The sequence below is a fragment of the Saimiri boliviensis genome, chromosome 17 (genome assembly GCF_048565385.1).
Source record: "Saimiri boliviensis isolate mSaiBol1 chromosome 17, mSaiBol1.pri, whole genome shotgun sequence".
NCBI lineage: Eukaryota > Metazoa > Chordata > Mammalia > Primates > Cebidae > Saimiri > Saimiri boliviensis.
In genome coordinates this window covers 47,414,383-47,441,950 of record NC_133465.1, presented here as the reverse complement: position 1 = coordinate 47,441,950, position 27,568 = coordinate 47,414,383, and the positions used below count along the sequence as shown (strand labels likewise).

Sequence of the window (27,568 nt, the reverse complement as noted above, 5' to 3'; positions counted from 1 at the left end):
AAAAAGAAAGAAAAGTTTAAGTTTTTTGCGCTCACGCCTGTAATCCCAGCTCTTTGGGAGGCTGAGGCAGGCAGATCACAAGGTCAGAAGATCGAGACCATCCTGGCCAACATGGTAAAACCCCGTTTTAAAAAATAATAATAATAATTTTTTTTTTTTTTTGCTAAAATACTTATTTTCTTATGTTTGGCCCTATGATAAAAAGTAAAATGAGTGTGTCACTTGAGTTTGTTTCTGTTGTTGATGTAAAGCAGTGGCTTAATAGTGTACTGCTTAATAAAGGAAAAGCCAGCTGGAATTAATTTTTTTTTTTTTTTTTTTTTTTTTTTTGAGGCCTAGTCTTGCTCTGTGGCCCAGGCTGGACCACAGTGCCTAACTGCGATTTCCACCTCCCAGGTTCAAGCGATTTCTCCTACCTCAGCCACCCTGGGATTACAGACGCATGCCATGATGCCCGGCTAATTTTTGTGATTTTGTTTGTTTGTTTTTTAGTGGAGACGGGGTTTCACTATGTTGGCCAGGTTGGTCTCAAACTCCTGACCTCAAGTGATCTGCTGGCCTCGGCCTCCCAAAGTGCTGGGATTACAGGTGTGAGCCACTGTGCCTGGCCCTTGATAATCCATTTTTATTTGAATAATGGGAGCTGGACAGTGCCATGCCTATAACCCAGCAACTTGGGAGGCTGAGGCAATAGGATTGCTTGAGTCCAGGAGTTGTGGGCTGTAGTGCACTATGCTGATTGGGTATCCACACTTAAGTTTGGCATAAATATGGTGACCTCCTGGGAGTAGGGAACCACCAGGTTGCTTAAAGAGGGGTGAGCTACCCCAGATCAGAAGCAAAGCAAGTCAGAACTCCCATACTGATCAGTAGCAGGATTGCACCTATGAAAAACCTATCCATTCCTGCCTGCGCAACATAATGAATCCTTGTCTCTTGAAAAAACAAAAATGAATGTCCGGGCGCGGTGGCTCAAGCCTGTAATCCCAGCACTCTGGGAGGCCAAGGTGGGCGGATCACAAGATCAAGAGATCGAGACCATCCTGGTCAACATGGTGAAACCCCATCTCTACTAAAAAAAATACAAAAAATTAGCTGGGCATGGTGGCGCGTGCCTGTAATCCCAGCTACTCAGGAGGCTGAGGCAGGAGAATTGCCTGAACCCAGGAGGCGGAGGTTGCGGTGAGCCGAGATCGTGCCATTGCACTCCAGCCTGGGTAACAAGAGCGAAACTCTGTCTCAAAAAAAAAAAGAGAAAGGTTCTTTTTACATTTTTGAATAGTGCGCTTAACCTGTCATCACCTCCTTTTTAACATTAGACTGTTCTAAGATGTTAGACTGTGTGGTAGTTCTTGAAAATTTACGTGTCAAAGGGGTTCACATCTGAAATGTGGGAAAGGTATAAAAGTTCTGGATATCTTTCTAGACTTCATGATTGTTCTGCCTTATCTGTGTAACTCCTTTCTTCTTTAGATGGCGCTTAGAAATAGTTTCCACTCTTGGGAGGCCGAGGCGGGTGGATCACGAGGTCAAGAGATCGAGACCATTCTGGTCAACATGGTGAAACCCTGTCTCTACTAAAAATACAAAAAACTAGCTGGGCGTGGTGGTGCATGCCTGTAGTCCCAGCTACTTGGGAGGCTGAGGCAGGAGAATTGCTTGAACCCAGGAGGCGGAGGTTGCAGTGAGCTGAGATTGCACCATTGCACTCCAGCCTGGGTAACGAGCGAAACTCTGTCTCAAAAAAAAAAAAAAAAGAAAAGAAATAGTTTCCACTCAAGTTTCAAAAGGGGAGATAGATAACCCCCAAAAGGTTAAAAACCTCTGATCAGGAGAGATCTTCTGGATCACTTAAGTTTGTGATCACTACCGTCCAAGGAACAAAGTTGTCACTTCATTTGTTGGAATTTGCTCAATGCCTGTAGCATGTGCTCAGTGAATATTTGATAAGTGGGTACGTTAACAATCACGCTTAACTGTCACACTGGTGGTCTTTGATTTGGTAATGTATATATCTGATTAGCTTATGCGGAGTCCTCACAGTAACTTATTAGCATCCCTCTTCTGTCCGTTGGTTTTAATAACCACAGTGTCTTTGTAGTGCAATTCATAAGTTTGTTTTGTTTGGCCTGTGTGTGTTTGGAAAGCAATTCTGCCTACTGTCACGTTTTCTGAGGTTTACATAGGCAAAAGCTTTGTCTTGAGAGGCAGTCTTTTGGGTTTCTTTCTCTCTTGCCTACTCTGGAGCCAGATCCTGAGTTTGTGACAGAATCCTCTGTTTGTGACATCCCAGCCCCCCCACTGTAGCTCATGGTGATGTCACAAATGAAGAATTATGATCCTGGCAGGGGAAACAGATGAACTTGGAAGAAACAAAAGATCTTCTTTGCCTGCAGCTGTCCCTAGTCATGGGGAGGTGGGGGGTGGGAAGTGAAGCGCTGATGATCCCCACGATTAGCAGAACCAGCTCTGCATAAAACAGGGTCCTTGTGAAGGCAAAAGGGTGTGGCTACTGACAATTTGACTGACTTCTTCCTGCCCTCCTCATTACTTTTCCATCTGAGGAGGGTAGGACAGTTAGCACACAATTATACCTACATGATGCTTAAGTTTACAAATTGTCCTTAGAACTTTCAGGACATGCCACGTGCGGGGGCTCACGCCTGTGATTCCAGCACTTTGGGAGGCCAAGGTGGGAGGATCACCTGAGGTCAGGAGTTTGAGACCAGTCTGACCAACATGGAGAAACCCCCCCTCTACCAAAAATGCAAAAAATTAGCCCGGCATGGTGGCACATGCCTGTAATCCCAGCTTCTCAGGAGGTGGAGGCAGGAGAATCGCTTGAACCCGAGAGGTGGAGGTTTTGATGAGCTGAGTTCACACCATTGCACTCCAGCCTGGGCAACAAGAGCGAAACTACATTGAAAAACAAAAGAGGCCAGGTGCAGTGGCTCATGCCTATATTCCCAGCACTTTGTGAAGCCGAGGTAGGCAGATCACCTGAGGTTGGGAGTTTCAAGACCAGCCTGACCAACATGGAGAAAAGCCATCTCTACTAAAAATACAAAGTTAGCTGGGTGTGGTGGCGCATGCCTGTAATCCCAGCTACTTGGAAGGCTGAGGCAGGAGAATTGCTTTAACCTGGGAGGTGGAGGTTGTGGTGAGCTCAGATCACACCATTGCACTCCAGCTTGGGCAACAAGAGCAGAAACTTTGTCTCAAAAAAAAAAAAAAAAAAGAACTTTCAGGACAGTAACCTGTGCCACTGAAGGAGAGGCATTCCCATCCCTGCTATGTCACACTGCAGAAAGTCTTCTCAGTGGAACAGCTGGTAGTGTTTAACAACTTCCTCATATTTTAAATTTCAGTTTTGGAATAGGTGCTATTCATGGTTCAAAAACTAGAAAGTATGGCCAGGTGCAGTGGCTCATGCTTAATCCCAGCACTTTGGGAGGCCAAGGCAGGAGGATTGCTTGAGGCCAGGAGTTGAAGACCAGCCTGGGCAACATAACAAGACCCTGTCTCTACAGATAATTTTAAAAGTTAGCTGAGTATGGTGACGTGTGCCTGCAGTCCCAACTACTCGTGAGTCTGAGACAAGAGAATCACTGGGAGCCTGGGAAGTCAAGGCTGCAGCGGGCCATGATTGCGCCACTGTACTCCAGCCTGGGCAGCAGAGCAAGACTTCATCTCAAAAACAAAAACAAACAAAAGCTAAAAAGTATGAAAAATACTCAGTGATGAGTGTGCCCTCAAACTTGTCCTCTCTCTGCCCAGCTCACTCCCCTAAGCTAACAACTGTTCTTATGTCTTATATTTTCTTCTTTAGTTTTGTTGTACATATATAAAATAAAGATCCTTGATTTTCTTCCTTTATTTACCATGAAAAGTAGTATGCTTTATGCAGTTCTGCACCTTTAAAAAATAATAATAATAACTGAATAGGCCAGGTGCGGTGGCTCACACCTGTAATCCCAGCACTTTGGGAGGCCAAGGCAGGTGGATCACGAGGTCAAGAGATTGAGACCCTCCTGGCCAACATGGTGAAACCTCATCTCTACTGAAAATACAAAAATTAGCTGGGCATGGTGGCGTGCACCTGTAGTCCCAGCTACTCAGGAGTCTGAGGCATGAGAATCGCTCAAACCCGGGAGGTACAAGTTGCAGTGAACCAGGATCGCACCATTGTACTCCAGGCTGGCAACAGAGCGAGACTCCACCTAAAAAAATAACTGAGTAGATCTTGGATGTCTTTCCATATTAGTACATGAAGAGCTTCTTCATTCTATTTTGGAATTATATAGTATTCCATTACATGGATGTCTACATTATCTAACCAGTCTCCTGTTGATGGAATTTGAATTTTTCTACTAGTAAGTTTTCAGACTTTATCTCTTCCTGATCCCCATGGCCAGATACCTAGACAGAATGGGTGTCCCTTAACTCCAGATTTCTCCTTTGGTTCATGTATTCTTGGAGTGAATGTGATTCAGCAAGACTCTTCCAGGGATAAACAGTAGCTAAACCAAAAATGAAAGCTCAAAGGACAAACTAGTAAAAAGAGAAAAACAGAATATATGGAGATGCTTTATGAGGCTGAAAGAACAGGTTAATCCCCACCTGGTTGTGTGTGTGAGAGCGCCTTGGCTTATGGTTTGTATAGTGGCATGATGGAAATAGTAATCTGATGTAGCCTATTTAAAGCCATTTAAAATGAAATCTTTTATTGGTATATTTCCCTACTAAAAACAATAGGTGGAAGGGGGGCCACCACAGTATTCAGTGTGATGTGAGGCTTACATAGTGAGCAATGATTCTGCAGCAGGTTGTTATTTTTGCCATTTCTTGTCTTGCTTAACAGGCTAAGTGTGACGAATTGTGCAAAGTAGCAAATAACAGTGTTCCTGAGAAGAATGTGAGTTTTGATGACAGTCACTATGGATATGATTCACTGTGGAGGCAGTTTAGCATGGTTATGAGGTTATAGGCTCTGGAATCTTTTTTTTTTTTAAGACGGAGTTTCGCTCTTGTTACCCAGGCTGGAGTGCAATGACGCGATCTTTGCTCACCGCAACCTCCGCCTCCTGGGTTCAGGCAGTTCTCCTGCCTCAGCCTCCTGAGTAGCTGGGATTACAGGCACGCGCCACCATGCCCAGCTTATTTTTTGTATTTTTAGTAGAGACGGGGTTTCACCATGTTGACCAGGATGGTCTCAATCTCTTGACCTTGTGATCCACCCGCCTCGGCTTCCCAAAGTGCTGGGATTACAGGCTTTAGCCACTGCGCCCGGCCAGTTCTGGAATCTTAGTGTCTAAGATCAAATCCTGTTTCTATCACTAGCTTTGACAATGTGGAACCCTAGTTCCTTAGTTTTCTCATCAGTAAAATAAAAGTGATAATATTGCCCATTTCGTAAAATGGTTGTGAGGATTAAATGGGTTCATATATGAAGTATTCAGTAAATGTTCACTGTTTTCATTATTGTCTGGAATCATTGTTCTCCTCATTTCAGTGCTTTTATCTCATGAATTGGTTATGTGTTTAAACTTTGATAGTACTTAACAGTGGACCCAGAGACTTCTTTGAGCTCTGAGTCTGTTACCTGTGACTAAACTAAAGTGAATATGTTTCTGGAGCCCACGATGAAGAGCTTTATTGTTTTCTTCTTCCCCGCAGGTTGTTTTCTGCATGGACCGTGCCCTAGAATTTGCCCCTGCCTGCCATCGCTTCAAAATCCTCAAGGCAGAATGTTTAGCAATGCTGGGTCGTTATCCAGAAGCACAGTCTGTGGCTAGGTATGCAGTCAGACCAGTTGGGCATTAGAAAGCCAGATACCGGCTAGGCACAGTGGCTCATGCCTGTAATCCAAGCACTTTGGGAGGCCGAGGCAGGTGGATCACCTGAGATCAGGAGTTTGAGACAAGCCTGATCAACGTGGAGAAACCCTGTCTCTACTAAAAATACAAACTTAGCCAGGCATAGTGGCGCATGCCTGTAATCCCAGCTACTTGAGAGGCTGAGGCAGGAGAATTGCTTGAACCCAGGAGGTGGAGATTCCAGTGAGCCAAGGTCATGCCATTGCACTCTAGCCTGGGCAACAAGAGCAAAACTCTGTCTCAGGAAAAATAAATAAGTAAATAAAATGCCAGATACCTTTGGACTGATGCTGTCAGGCAGCTTCATCATAGGATATCGTCCCCAGAGTAGGCCAGCTAGGGCTGATCAGGCCTTGGGACTTAAAGTCAAAGATTAGGCCAGCTTTGAAAACCCACAGAGCATATATACAGGAGTATAGTAGTATAACAGGTACTTGAGCTATATATGAAAGAACAGCTATATATGAAACTCACATAACAGATTGTGTTATGTGAGTTTTTTTGTGGTTTTGTTTGTTTAAGGTGGTCCTTTTCCTTCTACTCCACTGATTGGCAAACTTTCTGCAAAGGGCCAGATTTTAACCTTTGCAGGACACAGGGTCTCTTTTGCAAATAACTTAGCTCTGCCATTGCCATGCAGAGGCTGCCTGCCCTAGGTAATAGATGAAGCAATCGGTGTGGCTGTTTCAAAAGAGTTTTATTTACAAAAACCAGTGGCAGAAAGGGTTTGGCCCTGTGGGCTATAGTTTGCCAAACCCTGTTCAGTCTAAGAAGGATTGTAAGACACAGATGTGTATTAAAGATAATTATAGTTGTTTTATTTGGGGAAGGTTTGGGAACAGTTCTTGGGAATCTGTCTACCTTTGGATACTTTGAACACTAGACACATAGTCAAGGAAAAAAAAAAACTGGCCACAGTAGATAGTAATGGTGGAGACATTCTAAAGCACAGCTCATTGTGCCCTTTTCTTACTATTGCAGTGACATTCTACGAATGGATTCCACCAATGCAGATGCTCTGTATGTACGAGGTCTTTGCCTTTATTACGAAGATTGTATTGAGAAGGCAGTTCAGTTTTTTGTACAGGCTCTCAGGATGGCCCCTGACCATGAGAAGGCCTGCATTGCCTGCAGAGTAAGTTCTAGTCACCAGACCTGACTGGGAAAGAAAGCTTCCCTTTGAGACCTTTAAGATGGTTACAGTGGAAGGTTTTAGAATCACAGGGAATGTGATAGCTTTTCCTCCTTCTTTGCAAGAATGCTTGGTCTTCATTAGAAATGGTTTCCGGGCTGCTTTTACTTACCTAAAGGTAAATGTGATCATATAGGGTCGGATGCCTTTAATATCTGAGGTTTCTTTTTTTTTTTTTCCTTTTTTCCCCCTCAGTGTAGATAGATAGTAATACTTGCCCTGGGAAGTAGAAGCAGACCCAGTAACATAGGTCTCATTGATATTTTTTGTAACTCTTGGTTTCTCCTGTCCACTCTGTAGGAAGCACAAATGAGCAACAGATAGCCCAGGTTGGGGGTTGGCCGGGCCCTGTGATGCTAAACTACTGGAAGCAGCGAACTTTAAAATAGATTCTGGCCTCTCTGTGCCGTGGTCTGAGGCTTTGTGGATATGCGCTGATCCTTCCCTTGCATTTTTCTGTAGAATGCCAAAGCACTTAAAGCAAAGAAAGAAGATGGAAATAAAGCATTTAAGGAAGGAAATTACAAACTAGCATACGAACTGTACACAGAAGCCCTGGGGATAGACCCCAACAATATAAAAACAAATGCTAAACTCTACTGTAATCGGGGTACGGTTAATTCCAAGGTAAGCACTTGATCTGGATCTTGGGGCCTATAAAGAGATATTTTTAAGGGATATCAAAGGGTCTTGGGAAATCTGCCCAATGAGGGTAAGCAAGATGAAAGAGGATAAGTTATTATGGTTAACAGCTTGTTAGGAACTCCCTTCCAAGAGGCAAGCTTTTATCATCTCTGTGGAATTTGGGGGCAGTTGGGCAATTTGCAAGGATATTCTCACCTGTTCCTTAAGGTCCCTTTCCTCCAGTAAGAGAATGGCTAGAGGCTGTGGGATAATTTTAAGCAGCTCCTGTTGCTTTTTTTTTTTTTTTTTCTTATGCAAGTGATCATTTATTTTTTAGGAGTGATTTGGAGGAAGGGTAGAGGCAAGCTTGTTTTTCTCCAGGGTAACTGATGGTTACCATGCATGACTGAAAATGGCCTGAGTGCTTTTGTGGACCCCTTTTTGTTGGGGTCCATAGTCCTAGTGACAAAGAACTAGAACTTAATATGACATTTAGGGGGCCAGCATGACTGATCCTCTTAGAGTTTTGAAGCCATGCTCACAGCTTCTGGGCTCCCTCAGTCACCAGGAAGTGAAGTATGATTGCTCTCTCTCTCCTGAAGCTTAGGAAACTAGATGATGCAATAGAAGACTGCACAAATGCAGTGAAGCTTGATGACACTTACATAAAAGCCTACTTGAGAAGAGCTCAGTGGTAAGTGTCTCTGGTGGGTGGGGGAAAGAGGGAGTTGCCGCTGACCTCAGGGGAATTGCCTTGTGGATGACGAAGCAGACCCAGAGATGTTGTGAGGTCATTCGGTCCTTCCCCCTGCCTCTAGGTGGGATTGTTCCAGCCCTAGACTATCTTTATAGACCTCCAGCGGAGGAGATTGCACAAGCTCCCTCAGTCTCCCATGCCTGTGTCTAACGCCCCTCACGGTCAGTAAGTTTCCTCTGATGCCTGACCCAAATTCCTTTTGTTAAAGTTTAAATCCATTTCCTTTGGAGATTTTATTTTGTGTTGTACAGTTATGCTCTAACTTGGCACAGTGCTTGACACATAGGTGCTCACTGAATAAATGTTTTGTTGAATGAATGTATGGTGCTTGGAAGAGAAAATATCTCTTAGAGATGGTTGAGAGTTGTACTTCATCCTATTTCTTCTGGGTGAGGGAAGACAATCTTACAGTTGGAAGAGATGTAATCTGGCTCAGCTTCCCGGGATAAAGGAACCTCCTTTGAAATACCCTGGATGACTACTGTCTGCTTGAGTGTTTTCAGTAGAGGGCACTCTCTATGTCTGACGAGGTGATTATGAGCCACAGGATGTGCCTACTTTTCGTGCTCAGATTTGCCCCAGAGTCAGGGTGTTCCCCAGCATAGTTGCTCCTCTTACTCTTAGATCCAACAGGTGATTTTCTCCAGAAAAGAACAGAGCTAGGAGAAACCTCTCTCAGAAATCCATTTCTTCTGATTTCAGATTATTCTCTAGGCAGAGAAGAACTTCCCATCTTTTTTTTATTTTTATTTATTTATTTTTTTTATTTTTTATTTTATTTTATTTTATTTTTTAGAACTTCCCATCTTTAAAGTTCTTAAAGAAGACGTATTTGTTGTATACTAATCCTCCAGCACCTGCTCCACTCCTTATTATCAAATGTCATATCCAAAGAACAGGTGCTGTCACTGATGCCTGATGAGCCAGTATTTTAAGCTTCCTTGTCTCATTAGTGGTGAAGAATCTCTCATGGACTACCTCCCGCTTAGTTTTCTCAAAATTATCTCATTTAAAATAGGAAAACTGCTGCTGTTTGTGATGCTTTTTTAAAAAGTGAATTTCTTTTTTTTTTTTTTTTTGAGACGAAGTTTCACTCTTGTTACCCAGGCTGGAGTGCAATGGCGCGATCTCGGCTCACCGCAACCTCTGCCTCCTGGGTTCAGGCGATTCTCCTGTCTCAGCCTCCTGAGTAGCTGGGATTACAGACACACGCCACCATGCCCAGCTAATTTTTTTGTATTTTTAGTAGAGACGGGGTTTCACCATGTTGACCAGGATGGTTTCGATCTCTTGACCTCGTGATCCACCCACCTCAGCCTCCCAAAGTGCTGGGATTACAGGCTTGAGCCACCGAGCCCGGCTAAAAAGTGAATTTCTAAGTTGATGACTGAGTCTGTCCAACAGAAGCATACATGGAATTTTATTATAGCTTCTGTGAGACCAACTGTCAGTCCACGCCCAGCCTGTCAGCCATTCAGTCTTTGCAAGCCACTGTCACACAGAAGCAGAAGCTTTGGAAGACAAAAGACCACCCTGTGACTCAGCCAAAGACTGACTTTAACAGACACAAAATGCTATATACATGAAGGTGTTTGCTGCAATTTTATCTGTAACAACAACAACAAAAAAAACTAGAGGGTGGAGAATCACCTACATGTCCAGTGGGAAGGGAGTGACTAGATAATTGATACTGTGTCCATTTAATGGAATACTCTGTATATGGAGTGCCAAGGGATGGGAAGAGAACAGAAAAATAGTTTTGTTCTTTGGGATTGAGTCTCGCTATGTTGCCCAGGCTGGAGTGCAGTGGTGCCATCTTGGCTCACGGCAACCTCTACCTCCTGGGTTCAAGCGATTTTCTGGCTTCAGCTTCCCAAGTAGCTGGGATTACAGGCACTTGCCACCATGCCCAACTAATTTTTGTATTTTTAGTGGAGACAGGGTTTCATCATGTTGGCCAGGCTGGTCTCAAACTCCTGACTGCAAGTGATCTGCCTGTCTTGGCCTCTCAAATTGCTGGAATTACAGGCAGGCATGAGCCACCACACCAGGCCTTTTTTTTTTTTTTTTTTTTTTTAAAAGCAACCTCCAGCTAACATCATAGAAAATTCTTGATTTGCTCGGAGGCTAATTGGATGGAGGATTATTTTTTTCTTCGTTTATGTACAAGAAACAAAAATAAGGAATTGCTTTGATCAGACAACTTCTTATCTTTGTGTCAGAAAGAAACAGAACTGCCCTTCTTGGAGTGGCTCTGCCTCTGAGATCACTACAGGGGAGACAGCATGCCTTGTTCAGCTGGCTGAGTATTTGGCAGCAATCTCCTGAAGCAGCTGGAATTGACAAGAAGTACTGAAGATTAGCTCAGGCCAAACCCTTACCAGAGGCCTGACCACTGCTGCAGTCTGCCTCAGTGTACTCCTAAAGTTGGGGAGATGCCACTCCCCCCCGCCGCATCTATGCTGCACACGCCGTCATGAGCTCGAGTTCACCCTTTCTCCCTAAAGCCGTATTTACTTTCCTACTTCAGCTTTAAAATGAAATTAAAATATGAGGATATCCCTGAATTTTAAAAAATGCAGAGTAGTATAGCTTGTTTAATACATTACATATTGACCTAAAGAAAATTCATCAGGGTTCATCATTTGTCACATCATTTTACACCCAGGACTATTAGCTATCAGTTTTCCTTTTTTTTTTTAAATTCAGGATTCAGCTCTATCACCCTGGCTAGGGTGCAGTATCAAAGTATCAATTTTCTCTTCAAATTATATTACATTTTGTTCTGCAAATTGATTCTGAACTCCTACTGTAACTTTTATGTTCTGTGCTTGCAGAGCATTGGTTTTTTTTTTTTAAGTCGTAAATCAAAATGTTGCCAGAAGATCAAAGATGCCAAAGATGTTGGGCCTCTCTTCTGCCAGCCATATTTTTGGTGCTTTTGATGTTTGTGATTTCACAAACATTACAGATGCCCACCAGCTTGGAGGCCAGGGCAGGAGGGTGGTACCACAGTATTCTCCTGCCCTGGCCTCCGTTTTCATTTTATTTTGTGAAAATGGGCTTGTGGGGTAGCAGTGTGAGAAACTGACTCTCTGTTGTGCAGCACTTCCCATCCCACAGCTGACAGTGGCTATCTCTGGAACTCCTATCACGGTCTTTAACTGGTAGGCCAGCCTTGGTGCCACTTGCTTCTGTGGAAGAGACACTTAAAAGATCTGGCAATCAGCCTGTCAAGCTCGATTCCTCCCATCTTGGGCCAGGGTCCCCTCCTTTCCTTTGTGTTACCAAAACAGAAGCAAACTTGTGTTTAGAGTTTCCTTTTCTGTCTCATTTACCTGCATCTCTCATTGATTGGTCTTAGTGGCAGGATTTGCCAGTGGCCGCCACGTTGAACTTGATCCTTTTAGTAGCTCACTAATCCCACTTCTACTCTGGATTGTAGCTAGCCCTGCATGTTTATGGCACTGTAGGTTTCAAAGCTCTTTCATATCCATTTACTCGCTTGATAATTTTTCTCTTCTGTGTTTCACCCCCAAGTAATCAAGTAGGTCCCTTCATATGGCCCGGTTTTGTTTTTTTTTTAAGACGGAGATTTTGCTCTTGTTGCCCCAGCTGGAGTGCAGTGGTACAATCTTGGCTTACCACAACTTCCACCTCCTGGGTTCAAGCGATTCTCCTGCCTCAGCCTCCTGAGTAGCTGAGATTACAGGCATGTGCCGCCACACCTGGCTAATTTTGTATTTTTAGTAGAGATGGGGTTTCTCCATGTTGGTGAGACTGGTCTTAAACTCCTGAACCTAGGTGATCCGTCCACCTCAGCCTCCCAAAATCCTAGAATTTCAGGTGTGAGCCACTGCACCCCGCCCACATTGCCTTTTCTAAGGCAGTCTAGTACCTCTTAGGTGGCTCTGTGTCCGAAGGAACTTTTTTCTCTTGATTACTTTCCGCTCAGAGCTGAACATCACTTTAATGTTTGGGTGTAAGTGCCATGCGGCCTCTTTTAACTTCGTTGAGGAATTGATAGCTGATTTTCTCTGACTGCTAGATTAAGGTCTCCTGTTTCAGAAGCATCTTACCAAAAGGGTGTGTCTCTTGCCTGAGCCATGCCTCCTGCCCTAGAGTGATACTGAGCACCATTGCTGTTCATGTCTGAGTGCTGTACTGTCTTGTATTTCCTTCTCAGTTACATGGACACAGAACAGTATGAAGAAGCAGTACGAGACTATGAAAAAGTATATCAGACGGAGAAAACAAAAGGTAAGTTTGAAAGCATTTGGTTTTCAGGGAATGGTGTGGACTTTCTTTGTGAGCCCTAAATCTGTACACAAGGTAGTGTGATTCAGGGATCAGGGATGTACCTAGAACGTATTTGATCACCAGCCAGAAAGTTGTGAACAAAGGCCGGGCATGGTTAACAAGGCTTCTGACTCCCAGCTAGCTGGGCTGAGACCTGGTGAGGAGAAAATAAAGAGTTAGATTTGTCCACTGATGCCAGATGTCTTCCTCTAGAACACAAACAGCTCCTAAAAAATGCGCAGCTGGAACTGAAGAAGAGTAAGAGGAAAGATTACTACAAGATTCTGGGAGTGGACAAGAATGCCTCTGAGGACGAGATCAAGAAAGCTTACCGGAAACGGGCCTTGATGCACCATCCAGGTAGAGTAGGTGGGAGGAGGGGCTCAGCGGGAAGAACCCGCAGGGCAGGCCGACTGCCAGCCTCAGTCCAGAGGGGACGCCTTGGAGAGCTGCTTTTTTTTTTTTTAAACCTCTGACCTTTCCATGATGGAAGAGAGAGGTTCTTCAGCTGAGAATAAGGTGTTGCAGACTTGTGGACCCTCCACATTTGGGGAAATGCTGAGTTCCAAAATCAGACATAAAGTGATTTTTCTCTTAAATTTTGTTTTCTTGAATCTCTGACTTCCTCTGAGTTGTTATTTTACTCCCAACTTTAGATCGGCATAGTGGAGCCAGTGCTGAGGTTCAGAAGGAGGAGGAGAAGAAGTTCAAGGAAGTTGGAGAAGCCTTTACCATTCTCTCTGATCCCAAGAAAAAAACTCGCTATGACAGTGGACAGGACCTGGATGAGGAGGGCATGAACATGGGTGGTGAGTTGGCCGGGGCAGCCTGGGGTGAATTTGACAGCTGTGGAATGTTAGAGTGTTTTCCAAAGATGCTCCAGAGGGAGAGTCTGTTTGGGCCAAATCTGATCCCTGGTGCAAACAATAACAGACATGGAGTCAAATTAATGCAGTCAAGTGTGGCAGGTTCACAGTGTGCAGTGAGTTGTGAGGAGGCGAGCACTAGCAAGGGAAGGCCTGGAAGTGCAGAAAAGCATGGCCCCATGGCTCACACCTGTAACCCCAGCACTTTGGAAGGCTGAGGCAGGTGGATCACCTGAGGTCAGGAGTTTGAGGCCAGCCTGGCCAACATGGTGAAACCCCATCTCTCCTAAAATACAAAAATTAGGTAGGTGTGATGGCAGGTGCCTGTGATCCCAGCTACTTGGGAGGCTGAGGCACGAGAATCACTTGAACCCAGGAGTTAGAGGTTGCAGTGAGCCGAGATGGCGCCACTGTACTCCAGCCTGCACAACAGAGTGAGACTTCATCTCAAAAAAAAAAAAAAAGAAAGAAAAATTAGCTGGGTATGGTGGCACATGCCTACAATCCCAGCTATTTGAACCCAGGAGGTGGAGGTTGCAGTGAGAGCACCACTGCACTCCAGCCTGGGCAACAGAGCAAGATTCAGTCTCAAAAAAAAGCAAACCAAAGCATGCCCCTTTTGGGGATCTGCAGGGGGCTCTGTCTAGGAAGATAAAGGATAGGGTGCTAGAGGCAGGTGGTGGTGGAAGGCGGCAGGTAGCTGGATCAGAGCTCACAGCCATGAGGGCTGTATGTGATATGGAATATGGGCATTTTCCTATTACCTGGAACAGGCGTCCCCAAACTACGGGCCGCACACTGCCCTCTGAGGCCATTTATCCGGCCCCCCGCCGCACTTCAGCAAGGGGCACCTCTTTCATTGGTGGCCAGTGAGAGGAGCACAGTATGTGGTGGCCCTCCAATGGTCTGAGGGACATTGAACTGGCCCCCTGTGTAAAAAGTTTGGGGACGCCTGATCTGGAAGTTCTTTTTTACCCACTGCAAACTGTATGCTGGTATTTGTGTCCGTCATATGTTCCTGTAAACACTGGATTTTAATTTCCCAAAAAGACTTGGCATGATACAAAGCACAGCTGTTGTCAGTGTTGTTGCTCACTTTGGACTCTCAAGAGATAAGAGGCCCTGAGCTGTGGACAGTTCGCAGACCACCATCTCTAATGCTAACCCTTAAACTTCCGCTAAGAAAATCTATTGGAATTTTTTTTTTCAAACCGAGTCTTGCTCTTTTGCCTAGTCTGGGTGCAGTGGCATGATCTTGGCTCACTGTAACCTCCACCTCCTGGGTTCAAGCAGTTCTCCTGCCTCAGCATCCCAAGTAGCTGGGATTACAGGTACCCCCCACCATACCTGTCTAATTTTTGTATTTTTTAGTAGAGATGGGATTTCACCATGTTGGCCAGGCTGGTCTCGAACTCCTGACCTCAAGTAATCCACCCGCTTTAGCCTCCCAAAAGTGCTGGGATGACAGATGTGAGCCACTGCGCCCAGCTGGAATTTAAAATAAGAATGATGGTACTATATAGATAATGCTGAGTCAGTAGACCTAGGTTCACCATAATAAACATGTTCCTCTGCCCAGCAGTTAAGAAGAGCTGTAAGCAGTTTTAAGTAGTGAAGAGTTTGCAGTAGGGGCACTGTCGACCAGATTTTGGCTCTGGAAATATATTTATGATATAGAGGTGTGGAGGGGGTTTAGAAGGAGTAAGGAGGATGGAGATGGAAGAAAGGGTAGGAAGGGATTGGAGGACAGTCAGGAGACAGTGGGAGATTCAGCAGGAGTTGATTGCTGCTTAGATATGCTGGGGAGAGTGACTTAGGCATAGCCGACTCTTGGGGTCATTCACTGAGCAGGGGAGCCCAGGAGGATACACAGATGCCAGCAGAAAAACTCTGGACACGGGGTGGCTGTGGGAGCACCTGGTGGAGATCAGTCCTTCTCTGCAGCTCAGGAAGTCAGTCAGGGATGGGGCCACCGACGTGCTGTGGCCTCACAGAGAGCACACAGAGAGTCAGGCAGGAGTTGGATTTTCCAGGTCTGCTGCTTTCTGCCTGTGATCTTGGGCAAGTTACTTAAACCACCTACATATGTTTTGTTGAGTATAATTGGGAATGATACGTACCCTGACAAATTGTTACTAGGATTAAGTAGTATAGTGTATGCAAAGTACCCAGCACCTTGACTAGCACCTAGTAGGTGTTTTTGCTGGTTTGTTGTTGTTACTGAGATAGGATGTCACTCTGTCACCCAGGCTGGGGTGCAGTGATGTGATCATAGCTTACTGCAGCCTTGAACTCCTGGGTTCAAGCGATCCTCTCACCTCAGACTCCCAAAGTGCCAGGATTATAGGTGTGAGCCACCACGCCCAGCTAAGCCCAGCTAATAAACCATAGCTTTTTTTTTTTTTTTTTTTAAGCAGAGTCTACAGTGTAAAAGACATGGACTTAAATAGAGTAAATCCTAGATCTTGTTCTTTTATTTTTGGTAACATTTTAAGTGATACATTTTATCCTTTTTAGTAGCCACTCCAGCATTATAGGGCGAGTACGGGGAGTGTCTTGTGTAAGTGCAAATGGCATTCCCATTTGTTGAGAAAACAGCCCAGCGAAGCAAGCTGAAGCAGAGAAAGCTTTTCTTTGGGGCAGCACTTGGAAGGGGAAGGGAACACGTCCTGGGAGTGGGATCACGTAGCATGTTTTGTGCAGGACAGGGCAGGTTTGCTCACATGCAGTCTGAAGTGTTGGGAAAGGAGGGGAGTGAGACTATCTGGGACAGCTTTAGAGATCTGTTCTGTGTCCTCAGTTCTCTTCAGACCTTTCTAATCTTTTCACCTTTTCTTCCCTTCCATGTTACTTACCCTGCTGTACAGATTTTGATGCAAACAATATCTTCAAGGCATTCTTCGGCGGTCCTGGGGGCTTTAGCTTTGAAGGTAGGTCGGCTTGCTGTTTTGGGGAGTTCCGAGATCACAGACCAGCACACTCACTGCCACTTAGGCAGCTCAGAGGGGCCCGTGAGTGGAGGCGGCTGAATTCTCAGCTGGCAGGGCATATCCACTCAGCTGTTGCTGAGGCTGAAGACAGGAAGGTTCCTAGGACCTCGGGACCTTTAGCCACTGCATCTCTGCAGGACCAGGGAGGCTTCTCTGCAAGAGCAAAGGTGTGCAGAAGCTACCCATGTATAATGTGGTCACAGGCTCCCCTTTGCACCCAAAAACAGCCTAGGCTGTTTGATACCCATAAAATTTCTCTCTCTGAGTTTGAAGCAGCCCTTGAAGACTCTTTGACATAATCAGACTAGTGGTCTTCCCTAGAAAATCCACAGCCAACTAACCAGCCCTTCTTTTCCCTTTCAGCATCTGGTCCAGGGAATTTCTTTTTTCAGTTTGGCTAATGAAGGGCAACCACCCAGAACCCAGAACATGCAGATTTGCTCAGTTTAATCTTGAATGTGGAAACAGTTCACCTCCTCCCTTCATCGCGTCTCCGTGTACTTAGAGCAGTTTCGTTTTCTCAGTTGGATGCCCTGTGTCTCTGTGAGTGGGTGAAGCAAAGGGAACCAATGCTGAAGACTGCGGGCAGGGGAGGGAGGCGGGGGGTGGACAGGGAGGCAGCTTGTGAATTTTTGTTTTACTGTTTAACTTTATTAAAAAAGGAAAAAAAAGAAGAGAATAAACTGTTTTGGCCCTTTCTGGCCCTTTGCTGTGGCAGCTGCTTTGTGTCACTCGAGAGTCTGAGCCAGAGCTGAGCCCGACCTGGACTTCGGGAGCAGCAAGCTGCTGCGTGAGGGCTGTGGACCCTGAGCCTGGTGGCAGGTGGTGCTGCTCTGTCCCTCCCAGACCTGTCCAGCGTGTGAGTGCTGGGCAGACCCGGGCTATGCCCCTGGGCCCAGCCTGACATCAGCCATGGAGAAGTGAGTTGAGAAAGCATGCTCGCTTTACGGTGGGGGCCCCAGAAGTCACTAGAAGCCGTGTGCATCCAAAGCTCACCCAGAAGCTCAGGTGGGTACTGACCTACACAGGGCAGTTTAACTTACAAAGGCTCTTAGTTCCTGTTGCAATGTGGGTTTGAGGGAGACGGTAGACAGAAATAACCCTGCCTCCTGACTCCCAGACCTTTTTGAAGTGGGACAGGTGGCTCCAGAGCTCTGGTCTGGTCAATCAGCTATTTTTAGTAAAAGCCCCTGGCCTTCTCCACTCCCTCTCTGCATGCAGGAGACACTCTGCTCACGGATGCAGCAGCATGCGCCACAATGTCCTGTCAAGCATGGTGTTCGAGGTGAGTAGCCTTCTTGGGAGCTCTAGGGAGACACTTGAAGCTCTAGCTAAAGCTCAGAGATGGCCAGGGACAGGCCTTGACCTAGAAAGATAACTTAGGATTTCTCTTCTTCTGAGCTCCTGCCCCTTTCTTTCTAGTCTTCCCCGGCTGGTGCCTTAGCCATGGTGAAATGATGCCCAAGTCAGGCCTGGGATGTTTCCCATGTGGCTGACAAGGCCTCTGGCGGCCTTGGAAGGGACTCAAATGTTAGGTCTTTCCTGGTGCCTGAAGTTGCACTGACCTTCAGGTGGCCTTCCCTAGAGAACTGGGAGAAACCCATTCTAGGAGCTTCAGGTCTTACTGAGAGACCTTTCTGATCCAGGGGGCTGGGGACACCTGTGGGCCTGGTTCCCTCGTTAATGGGGTATGAGAGGCTTTTGTGCTCCGTGTCCCTTGTACCCAGCCAACCCCCACCTTCTGTATGAGTCTGAGGCCAGCCTCTGCTTTCTGCCTCCTCATGAAAGCCAACACTGTTCAGCTGCCCAACCTCACCACAGCTGTGCCCGGCCAGCAGAGGGGAGACAGGACCGATGGCCCCAAGCTGTGGGACAAAGCCAGTCCTAATACACCCAGCCCTAGCTCCAGGGAAGACTGAGCTGGGCACAGAAGGGTAAGAGAGACTGCACACAGCTAGGATTAACATGATTTATTTCATTATCAGTCTTACAAGTTGCTGAGGTTGGGCAAAGCCAGGATAGTAACTTAAATCCAAAGCACTTTTGTTGAGTGACAACCTGATTAGCAAGGCCCAGTTACTGAACTGAGGACAGTGGAGGGGGCACCCCAGGAACCACAGCACATGGACCAGTATTAGAGACCCCTTCCCAGAAGCAACTGGTGGAACTTGGCTCTTACCAGCCAGGGCTCTACTCCATTGGTTCTTGGTGCCCACCAGCCCCCGTTAGAGGAGGCCCAGAGGCCTCCAGAGGCACCATGGAGGCAGGATGGGCTGGGCGGACAGCAGGACTGGAGCTTCCTCACCACAGCAGAGCCACGCTACTGGAAAGAAGGGTCAGTCTGGCCCCTTCCTGGAGTGAGGCCCCAGCTGGTGGGATGTGGCAGCTGCTTAACTGTTCTGCTTTCTTCTCTAGTTATCAAACTGTTACCTAGTTATGGTGTGAAGGGGAGGGGGCAGGAACTTAGGACTAAAGGTGGGAGGTAGGCTCCTTTTTCTACCCTGGTAAATAGCCCCAGCCTTCCTGGGGCTACACTGATTAAGAAATGGGATCACTCAGCCGGGTGCAGTGGCTCACACCTGTAATCCCAGCACTTGGGAGGCTGAGACTACTAGATCACGAGGTCAGGAGTTCCAAGACCAGCCTGGCCAAGACGGTGAAACCCGTCTCCACTAAAAATACAAGAAATTAGCCAGGTGTAGTGGCAGGTGCCTATAGTCCCAGCTACTCAGGAGGCTGAGGCAGGAGAATCGCTTAAACCTGGGAGGCAGAGGTTTCAGTGAGCCGAGATCACACCACTGCAGTCCCACTCCAGCCTCGGGGACACAGCAAGACTCAGTGTCAAAAAAAAGAAAAAAGATGAGATCACTCAGGAGGATCACTTGAGCCCAGGAGTTTGAGGCTGCAGTCAGCCATGATTGCACCACTGCACTCCAGCTTGGGCGACACAGCAGGACCCTGTCTCTAAAAACAAAGAATAAAGAGAAGGAGATGGAATCAAACACCAGAGGTCCTCCCCTTCTCAAGGCCACCACTAGTTCTCTGTGACCACGGAAAACTACCCCAGACCCCCTGCCTCCAGTCAGTGAGTTTTGTAGGGCTCAGGTGTCTCCCCACTCACCTGGCTCTGGGCTTGGGGTCCTGGCTGTGGCCCCATGCCTAGCTTGGCCCAGCCTTGTTAGGTTTGGTCCAGGTTCCTGAACGGTGCCTCCCTGCCCACCTTGTGTTGGGAGTTCGAGCATTAAAGGGAAAGAGGGCAGGACAGGAAGGGAGAGTCAGTTATTTTACAAGTTTTTAAAAAGTTATAGGTAGGTTAACTTTGAGTAAAAAAGTCACACAACAAGGATCAAGCAGGACACGTTTCCCTCTCCCCTTCCCTTCTAAAGAGTGAGGGGCATACATGGTGGTAAGAACACTCATATGATGGTGCAGGACTGCAAGGCACCCCCCTTCCGGCTGCCTTGTGTGGGCACGGGTTTGCCTTTCCCGTAGTATCCCGTGAAGATGGCCCTGACCTCCATGTTCTTGGCCAGGTTCAACATCCAGCGCCCCTTGCCCAAGGAATAGAGCTTGCCCCGGCTTAGCTCACCCACCTCCTCGCCTCGGCTGCCTCCCTTCTCCTCCCGGACAATCTCTAGGAGGTCAAGGCCCGTCTGCACAGCCTCCACGTCAGCCGCACAGCCGAGGGTGATGTGAGCGCGGCTTCCCCGCGGCAGGTTGTCAGTGGGCAACAGCTTGTCCACATCATTCGGCCACAACTGCAGCTGCTGCTCGCTCAACTCCACCCGGGCCCCAGTCGTCTTGGGTGTCACAAAGAGGGCAGAGATGGTCAGTGTGAAGGCCTTGGAGTAAGATTTCTTTAACACCTGGGGAGAAGGAGAAAGAGGGCCCAAGCTAAATATGGTGGCCCCTTGAATAGGTGACCCAAGGAGGGTCCCTCCTGGAGGAGAAGGGGAAGTCTAACCCAAGTGAGCACAGCTGAGCAGGGGTCAGGCATAGGCCCAGCAGGCACAAATACCACACACCTTCCACGAGCACAGCTCAGGCTCAAGTGAGAAATGCCAAGGCACTCAGACAAGGCCGAGCAGGGAAAGCCGGACTTCCCCAGGGAGCCCAGCTCCCTGCACACTTGCTTCCGGCCTCAGCAGGCTGGCTGACCTCTTTGTGCCTTGGCTTCGTCACCCATAAAGCAGGGAGAACTAGAGCCTACCTCAGAGTTAATGTGGTTATGGGAGTGAGTAGGTGAGCGCCTACGAGGGTGTGTACACATGTAGCTGCTGCCACTGTTGGCACCACTCAGCTTCCCCTGGGACCCAGGCAGCGCCCTGGAGTGCGAGGTGAGGTCAGGCTTGCCCTTGATCAGAACCTGCTCTCTCACGTTGGTTCCCATCCGATGATATGTCTGCTTCTATCTGATTCTTTAAGCCCACCCCATCTCAGCATAAAAGCTTCTCTATTTTTGCTCACAACTGCTTGTCTGAACAGCGTCTGGCATGAAATGGGTGCTTAATAAATGCTAAATGAAGGCATGGTTAGGGATGGTAGCAGCAGGTGTTACATATTCATTCCACTATGCTAGGGTGCTGGAATCAACGAAACTTAAAACACTTGCTCTAGGGGAGCAAACAAACAACTGTGATACCCTAGGCAGGGAAGTGGGAGGGTGGGCTTGGGGTTGGACACTTGGAAGAGGTTGGAGACTGCAGATCTGAGACAGGCCTGGCATTCAAGGATCACCGTCGCCTGTGGCTGTGGGCGTAAGGTGCCGGCTGTCTGGTGCAGAAACACCTAATACCCTATTAGCCAATAAGCTTCACTCTCCTATGACACTCCCTCACTCTAAGGCTAGGCCTCAGGCCTGGGGGCAAGGGACTCCTAGCCTTTGGAAGGTAACACAGGCTGAGAGAGGCCAGAGCAGGAGCCCACTGTGGCCCAGCATTCTCCATGCATCTGCAGAAGGAGAAGGTGCCTGGGGGCAGGCGAATGCACAGGCTGGTGGTACTGCCACAGCAGGCTCCTTAGAACCTATGGCTGAGGTCTATGCAAATACGCCTGGGGACAGGGGAGCTAGGAGGAGATGCCATTTTTCTTGAGCTGACATCCGGTTTTTGGTCCCTTGGGACCATCTCCAGAAGACGCTGCAGCCTCTTGCCACCCCCACCCGCCACCTCTGCCATGTTGACCCTGGGGAAGACTCACATCTTGTTGAGCATACTCCTCTGCCCCGGGGGCCTTCCCGTAGTCACAAAACTTGGTTGTGCAGTGCAGCACGCCTGGGGGTCTCCTTCCAAAGTAGGTGACCAGATCAATCTTCTCCCTGGTCTCATCCCCAGAGAAAACTGCCGGGAGAAAGAGGGTGAAGTCAGGGCAGGGGAGTAGAGACGTATCAACGCCTGCCACCAGGACCACAGAGGCCCAGAGCAAAACACTTTGGCAACCCACAGAGCTCATTCATTCATTAGTTGTTCAAACTAAGGGCAATTTTAGAGCTGTAAGAAATTAAAATTCTCAGGCTGGGCGTGGTGGCTTACACCTATGAACTCCAGCACTTTGGGAGCCCAAGGCGGGTGGATCACGAGGTCAAGAGTTCAAGACCAGCCTGGCCAAGATGGTGAAACCCCCTCTCTACTAAAAATACAAAAAAAGTTAGCTGGGCATGACAGCAGGTGCCTGTAATCTCAGTTACCAGGTAGGCTGAGGCAGAAGAATTGCTTGAACGTGGGAGGTGGAGTGGAGGTCACAGTGAGCCGAAATCACACCACCACACTCCAGCCTGGGCAAGAGTGAGACTCCATCTCAAAAAAAAAAAAAGTTAAAAAATTCTCAGGCCAGGCATGGTGGCTCATGCCCATAATCCCAATACTTAGGGAGGCCAAGGTGGGTGGATCACGAGGACAGGAGTTCAAGATCAGCCTGCCAAGACAGTGAAACCTCCCTCTCTACTAAAAATACAAAAAAATTAGCCAGGCATGGTAGTGGGTGCCTGTAACCCCAGCTACTCGGTAGGCTGAGACGGAGAACTGCTTGTACCCAGGAGGCAGAGGTTGCAGTGAGCCGAGATCGTGCCACTGCACTCCAGCCTGGGCGACAGTGAGACTGTCTCAAAAAAAAAAAAGTTAAAATTCTCTGGCTTTATATTGTATAGGTCTTTCCATCTCTTCCCCAAACTCTAAGGCATTTGTAACAGAGGCAGGCAGTACAGGCCAAGAGAATGAGATTTACCAGTACCACATCTCAAAGGGGAAGCAAGCCATGGGAAGTGGGGTGGAAAGAAGAGGGCTGGGAACAACATGGTACTGTGTAAACAGCCAGAACACTGAACATCTCAGCCCTGCTGCTTACCAGCCACCATCAGCCTGGAGCAACTGACCGACCCTATCAATCCAGCGTTAACAGTTAGGGCAACTGTACACCCCAGTGTTCCCAGGACTGCCGGGGAACTCTCCGTAGTGCCCCATTTCATTCAGAGGCCCAAATGGACAAGCAGTCACAGGGTCACCATCAGTTTAATACACACCTTGCAGGCCTGTTTGGGGGATGAGAGCCTGTAGGGGGCCTCCTGGTACAGGAAGGGTCTTGGGCTATAATTGGGTGACATTATGGGGCTGGAAGACACAAAGAAGCATGGAGTATCTGTGATTTTGATTTCCAGAAGCCACGCCTGTGGCTGTCTTCAGAGTTTTTGTTATAAGTTGAGCCCCTGTGAAAATGTCACCCTCCACAGGGAAGGAAGGCCTCTCCTGAGAGCAGCCTTGCTGGCCCATTACATTTCTCCTGCTATAACCCTGGGCAGAAAAGGATTCCAGTTTTTCATTTAAAGATAAAGTAGGGCAGACACGGTGGCTCACACCTGTAATCCCAGTACTGTTGGAGGCCAAGGCGGGTGGATCATAAGTCAGGACGTCGAGACCTTTCTGGCTAACAAAGTGAAACCCCGTCTCTACTAAAAATACAAAAAATTAACCAGGTGTGGTGGTGGGTACCTATAGTCCCAGCTACTCGGGAGGCTGAGGCAGAAGAATCACTTGAACTCGGGAGGCAGAGATTGCAGTGAACTGAGATCGCACCACTGTACTCCAGCCTGGGCGACAGAACAAGACTGTGTCTCAAAAAAAAAAAAAAAGAAAATAGGCTGGGCATCAACTCTCCAGCAACCCACATAGCTCATTCATTCGTTAGCTGGTCAAACTAATGGCAACTTTAGAGCTGTAAGAAGTTAAAATTCTCAGGCCAGGCGAGGTGGCTCACACCTGTAATCCAAGCACTTTGGGAGGTCAAGGCAGGGTGGATCATTTGAGGTCAGGCATTTGAGACTAGCCTGGCCAACATGGTGAAACCGTCTCTCCTAAAAACACATAAATTAGCTGGGTGTGGTGGTGGGTACCTGTAATCCCAGTTACTTGGGTGGCTGAGGCAGGAGAATTGCTTGAACCCAGGAGATGGAGGTTGCAGTGATCTGAGATTGCACCACTGCACTCCAGCCTGGGCAACAGAATGAGACTCTGTCTCAAAATCAATTAAAAAAATTAAAAGCAACTTTAAGCAGCAGTCATTCTAGGACAGAGCCACCAGCTCACGGGTACAGGGCTTGCTCCTGGATGACATCACTGCAAATATTACAGTTCAAGTTTAGGAGGTGAGAAAAAAGTTCTCAGAGAACCCACACAGGCACAAATTCCCTGCTTCTGTGCAATATACACAATGTCAACAAACCAGAGTGGGGCTATTTCAGGTATGAAGATCATCTAAAATTGGGGGCAGCTGGGCGCGGTGGCTCATGCCTGTAATTCAGCACTTTGGGAGGCCGAGGTGAGCGGATTACCTGAGGTCAGGAGTTCGTGACCAGCCTTGGCCAACATGATGAAACCCTGTCTCTACTCAAAATACAAAAATTAGCCGGGCATGGTGGTGGTGCACACCTGTAGCCCCAACTACTTGGGAGGTTGAAGTAGGAGAATTGCTTGAACCTGGGAGGTGGAGGCTGGAGTGAGCCGAGATCACACCACTGCACTCCCACCTGGGCAACAGAGCGAGACCCTGTGTCTAAATAACTAACTAAAACTGGGGGCAACCAGAAATAGCCTAAAGGCATGTAGACGGATTTGTGGGTGACATTTATCCAACAGGCCACTGCAGGAGAGCCACCGAGACCCATTTTATCCCAAACCCAAAAAGCCAATGCCAGGAGAGAACGCTGCTAGAGCAGCCAGAGTCCAGGTTTCCAGCCCTTAAATCCCACATCCCTCCTGGGCCTGTGTTCCCATCTGAAGACAGCTTTTGGCGTAGGTGTGAGACTCACGTCCTCTGAAGCTGTAACATGCCACAAACCTATGAGTAAATCAAATAGCCCAAGGCCTGAGAACCATCCCCAGTGAAGCCACAATATTTCATGTCATTATTTTTTTGGGTGGGGTAGGAACACAATTCTGCTACTAAAAGTGAGTTGGAAAACGCTATCTCCCGTTACTACAGTAATTTGTTTTTCCCACCTCCAAGACAAGACAGTGGTCTGGCTCCAGGCTGGGAGGGCGGAGGTGGACAGGAGTCCCAGAAGGTGCGGTGCGGTGGGAGGAAAGGCACTCTGGGAAGCCCCACTGTACTGCCGACTCCCCAAGGCCACCACTGGGACGCCCGTTGCCCCGCCCCCTCCCAGTGAGCCTCCCTTTGCCTCCTGCGCTTCGTGCCTCATCCTCTGAGTACAATGATGGTCCTATGCCCACAGAGCCCTGTGCCCAGAAAGGTGGGCTTATGATTAAGGGCTGACCCCGCCACCTACAGTGTCGCAACTCCTTCTTGAAGGCCTTGTGGTTCCCCAGCTCTTCCTGGAAGACCTGGCCCACTTTTCGGAGTATCTCGGAGCTCTTCTTGGTCAGGAACCAGCCGAAGTAGAGCGGCAGGAAGTCCTTCTCCAGCCCAGGCTTCAGCTTCTTCAGGTCATCGGCTGACAGCTGCCACTGGTTCTTCTCCTTGAGCTGGGCACAGTCCAGCCGCCACGCCGTCTTGGGCTCCACCAGCACCACCTGGTACTGGTACTGGTCGGCCATTTCAAAGAGCTGCTCCAGCCGTTCCCGCTCGTGGTTGGTGTCATCTAGCACAAGAATTCTGATGTCCCGGCGGCGGCAGTAGGCAGCCAGGTCCTCATCGAGCCGCTTGTACTCCTCGGAGAAGGCTGCTCGAGCGCCAGGGGTGATCTTGTAAGCATCAGCCGACACCATCTTGGTGCCATCACGGTACTTGTCCACGATGACCCGTGCCAGCGTGGACTTGCCGCTTCCTGGCAGGCCGCGCAAGATGAAGAGTGTCTTGCACTCTTGCAGCGTGGCCACCGTGTCCTCATCCTGAAGGAAGGGAAACTGCAGCTCAGGCTTGTCCTTGGCCCCTGAGGATGACATCTTGCGAAAGAAGATCTTGGGCAGGAATGTGTGGCTTTTTCGGGAGAAGCCTCTGTTCTGTGTAAGGAGGGGAAGAGATGTCAGGTCCTTCGCGGGCTCCCCGCCAGCCTCGCACCCCTAGTCCCTGGCCTGGTTGTGGACGCCTTCCCAAGCGAGGCAGTGCTGGACCTTTCTCCCTTTCCCGGGAGCACTTGTCCGCTTCAGTTCGTGGAAGAAGGAGAGGGAAGCCTGCCTGAAGCTCTCCTAAGCGCGCGCTCTCCCCATGGCTGCCACCTCGGAAAGGAAAACGTGCTGGAGGCATGCAGGGCGCGCCGGGAGCCTGCGGTTCTGGGACTGGCCTCGCTCTTATATGCTTGGCACCTACTAAGGACGTCCTCTTTGGAGGTGGGGGTCTCTGTGTCTGGGCCAAGCCACAGCTGCCCCGGCTGAGTGCACAGAGAAGGGCGGGGAGTGGAGAAGGGTTACCCCAAGACTGCCTCCCTTCCCCCAACAATGGCCGCAACAGATAATACTCTCTTGTCTGGGATGCGGGGACAATGGTCCCACAGAAGGGCTGGTGGGGGGCAGGGCAGGAGAGCTCTGGACAAAGGCCCTCTTTCACCGAGCCTGCCACCTCCTCCTCTGCCCCCTCCCGGCCCCACAAAGTCGTGGTCTTTGTGCCCGCCCAGGCCGGGGCAGCACAGGGCACCTGCAATCGGGTCCAGCTCTGCCCGCCACCGTGCTGTGTGTCAGCAGCCCCTCTCGGAGCCACTTGTTTTCCTGTCTGCTAGAAGCCACAAGAGACAGCAGCTTTTACTGTAAAGCGTCTACTCCTCTGAACTGGCTCCGCCTCCCGCGCGCACTCGGGCGCGGGGCAGCTGTTCCGCGTTAAGAGACTTGGCCCGGGGTGCGGGCGCGAAATGGCTGCCCCAGCGCGGGACTGCGCGGGGTCGGGAGCAGCTCCCGGGCTCCCGCGGCCCCCAGTCCAGGCCCACCCGCCCGCTGGGGCTCCCAGGGTCGCAGCAGCTTCTTCGGTTCCGATTCCCCCCCTCAGAAACGCCGTTTCCCTCCCGAGCGGCCTCTCTGGCCCCCAGCAAGTAACCCCGCTTCTCACCGACCTCAGGGCTTCCCCGAGTCCCAAGAAAACTGGCAGTCGAGCCGGAAGCCCCGGGTCCTGGTTTGCAAGACGGGCGCCGACGCTCGTTTCCCGCCCCGGTGCTACCCCGTGCCCGGCCCCGCCCGGCCGCTCACCATGATGAGGAGGGGCGCCGCCGTCGCCGCCTCTGCCGGCACCAGCGCTCCGGGACCGCCCGCCTGCGCGGAGGGACGCGGCAGTCGGGCTGTGGCGCGACCCGAGCCCGTCCGCTTTACATAGCCCGGGGGGCGGAGTGGGCCGGCTCTTCCGCGCGCTGGCGCCGCGAATCGAAACCCACGCCGCGCGCGGAAGCTCCGGCGGGCCCCGCCCCCTGCGCGCCCACCCCCTCCCCGGTCCCGCCCCCGCGCGCACCCACCCACTGCGATGGCCAACGGGGCGGCCGCTTCCTTCTGCGTGCTGAGGGGTAACTCAGCCACCCTCCCCGCTCCCGTGGATTA

General features: G+C 49.0%; 2 protein-coding genes across 5 annotated transcripts in view; one reads left to right on the top strand and one right to left on the bottom strand.

Annotated features, from left to right (window-relative positions):
• Positions 1 to 17,303, top strand: part of DNAJC7 (DnaJ heat shock protein family (Hsp40) member C7) — a 41,877-nt gene extending 24,574 nt beyond the window's left edge. For all 3 annotated transcript variants that reach the window (XM_003942772.4, XM_010330622.3, XM_074388716.1), the window contains 9 exons: positions 5,677 to 5,795; positions 6,858 to 7,011; positions 7,531 to 7,695; positions 8,295 to 8,386; positions 12,636 to 12,709; positions 12,962 to 13,108; positions 13,405 to 13,557; positions 16,482 to 16,544; positions 16,968 to 17,303. In XM_003942772.4, the coding sequence (XP_003942821.1) occupies positions 5,677 to 5,795; positions 6,858 to 7,011; positions 7,531 to 7,695; positions 8,295 to 8,386; positions 12,636 to 12,709; positions 12,962 to 13,108; positions 13,405 to 13,557; positions 16,482 to 16,544; positions 16,968 to 17,005 (1,005 nt within the window). In that variant the 3' untranslated portion in view covers positions 17,006 to 17,303. The remainder of the gene's footprint in view (positions 1 to 5,676; positions 5,796 to 6,857; positions 7,012 to 7,530; positions 7,696 to 8,294; positions 8,387 to 12,635; positions 12,710 to 12,961; positions 13,109 to 13,404; positions 13,558 to 16,481; positions 16,545 to 16,967) is intronic.
• A 1,256-nt stretch (positions 17,304 to 18,559) lies between these two features.
• CNP (2'',3''-cyclic nucleotide 3'' phosphodiesterase) lies at positions 18,560 to 27,424 on the bottom strand. Of its 2 annotated transcripts, none has more exons than XM_039476312.2 (4): positions 27,227 to 27,424; positions 25,381 to 26,053; positions 21,804 to 21,943; positions 18,560 to 20,470 (listed from the first exon to the last, which is right to left on the bottom strand). In XM_039476312.2, the coding sequence occupies exons 1-4, from the start codon at positions 27,227 to 27,229 to the stop codon at positions 20,021 to 20,023; spliced, it is 1,266 nt and encodes a 421-aa protein (XP_039332246.1). In that variant the 5' UTR covers positions 27,230 to 27,424; the 3' UTR covers positions 18,560 to 20,020. The 2 variants fall into 2 exon arrangements, with proteins under 2 accessions (XP_039332246.1, XP_010328923.1); XM_010330621.3 differs by lacking the exon at positions 27,227 to 27,424 and adding an exon at positions 27,094 to 27,189.
• Positions 27,425 to 27,568: the final 144 nt, after the last annotated feature.

Coding starts and splice junctions, on each gene's coding strand:
- CNP (XM_039476312.2), bottom strand. Junction 21,944..25,380: donor CAAGAAGGAGTTGCGACACT/GTAGGTGGCGGG, acceptor TTCTCCCGGCAG/TTTTCTCTGGGGATGAGACC. Junction 20,471..21,803: donor AGGAGTATGCTCAACAAGAT/GTGAGTCTTCCC, acceptor CCTTCTCCCCAG/GTGTTAAAGAAATCTTACTC.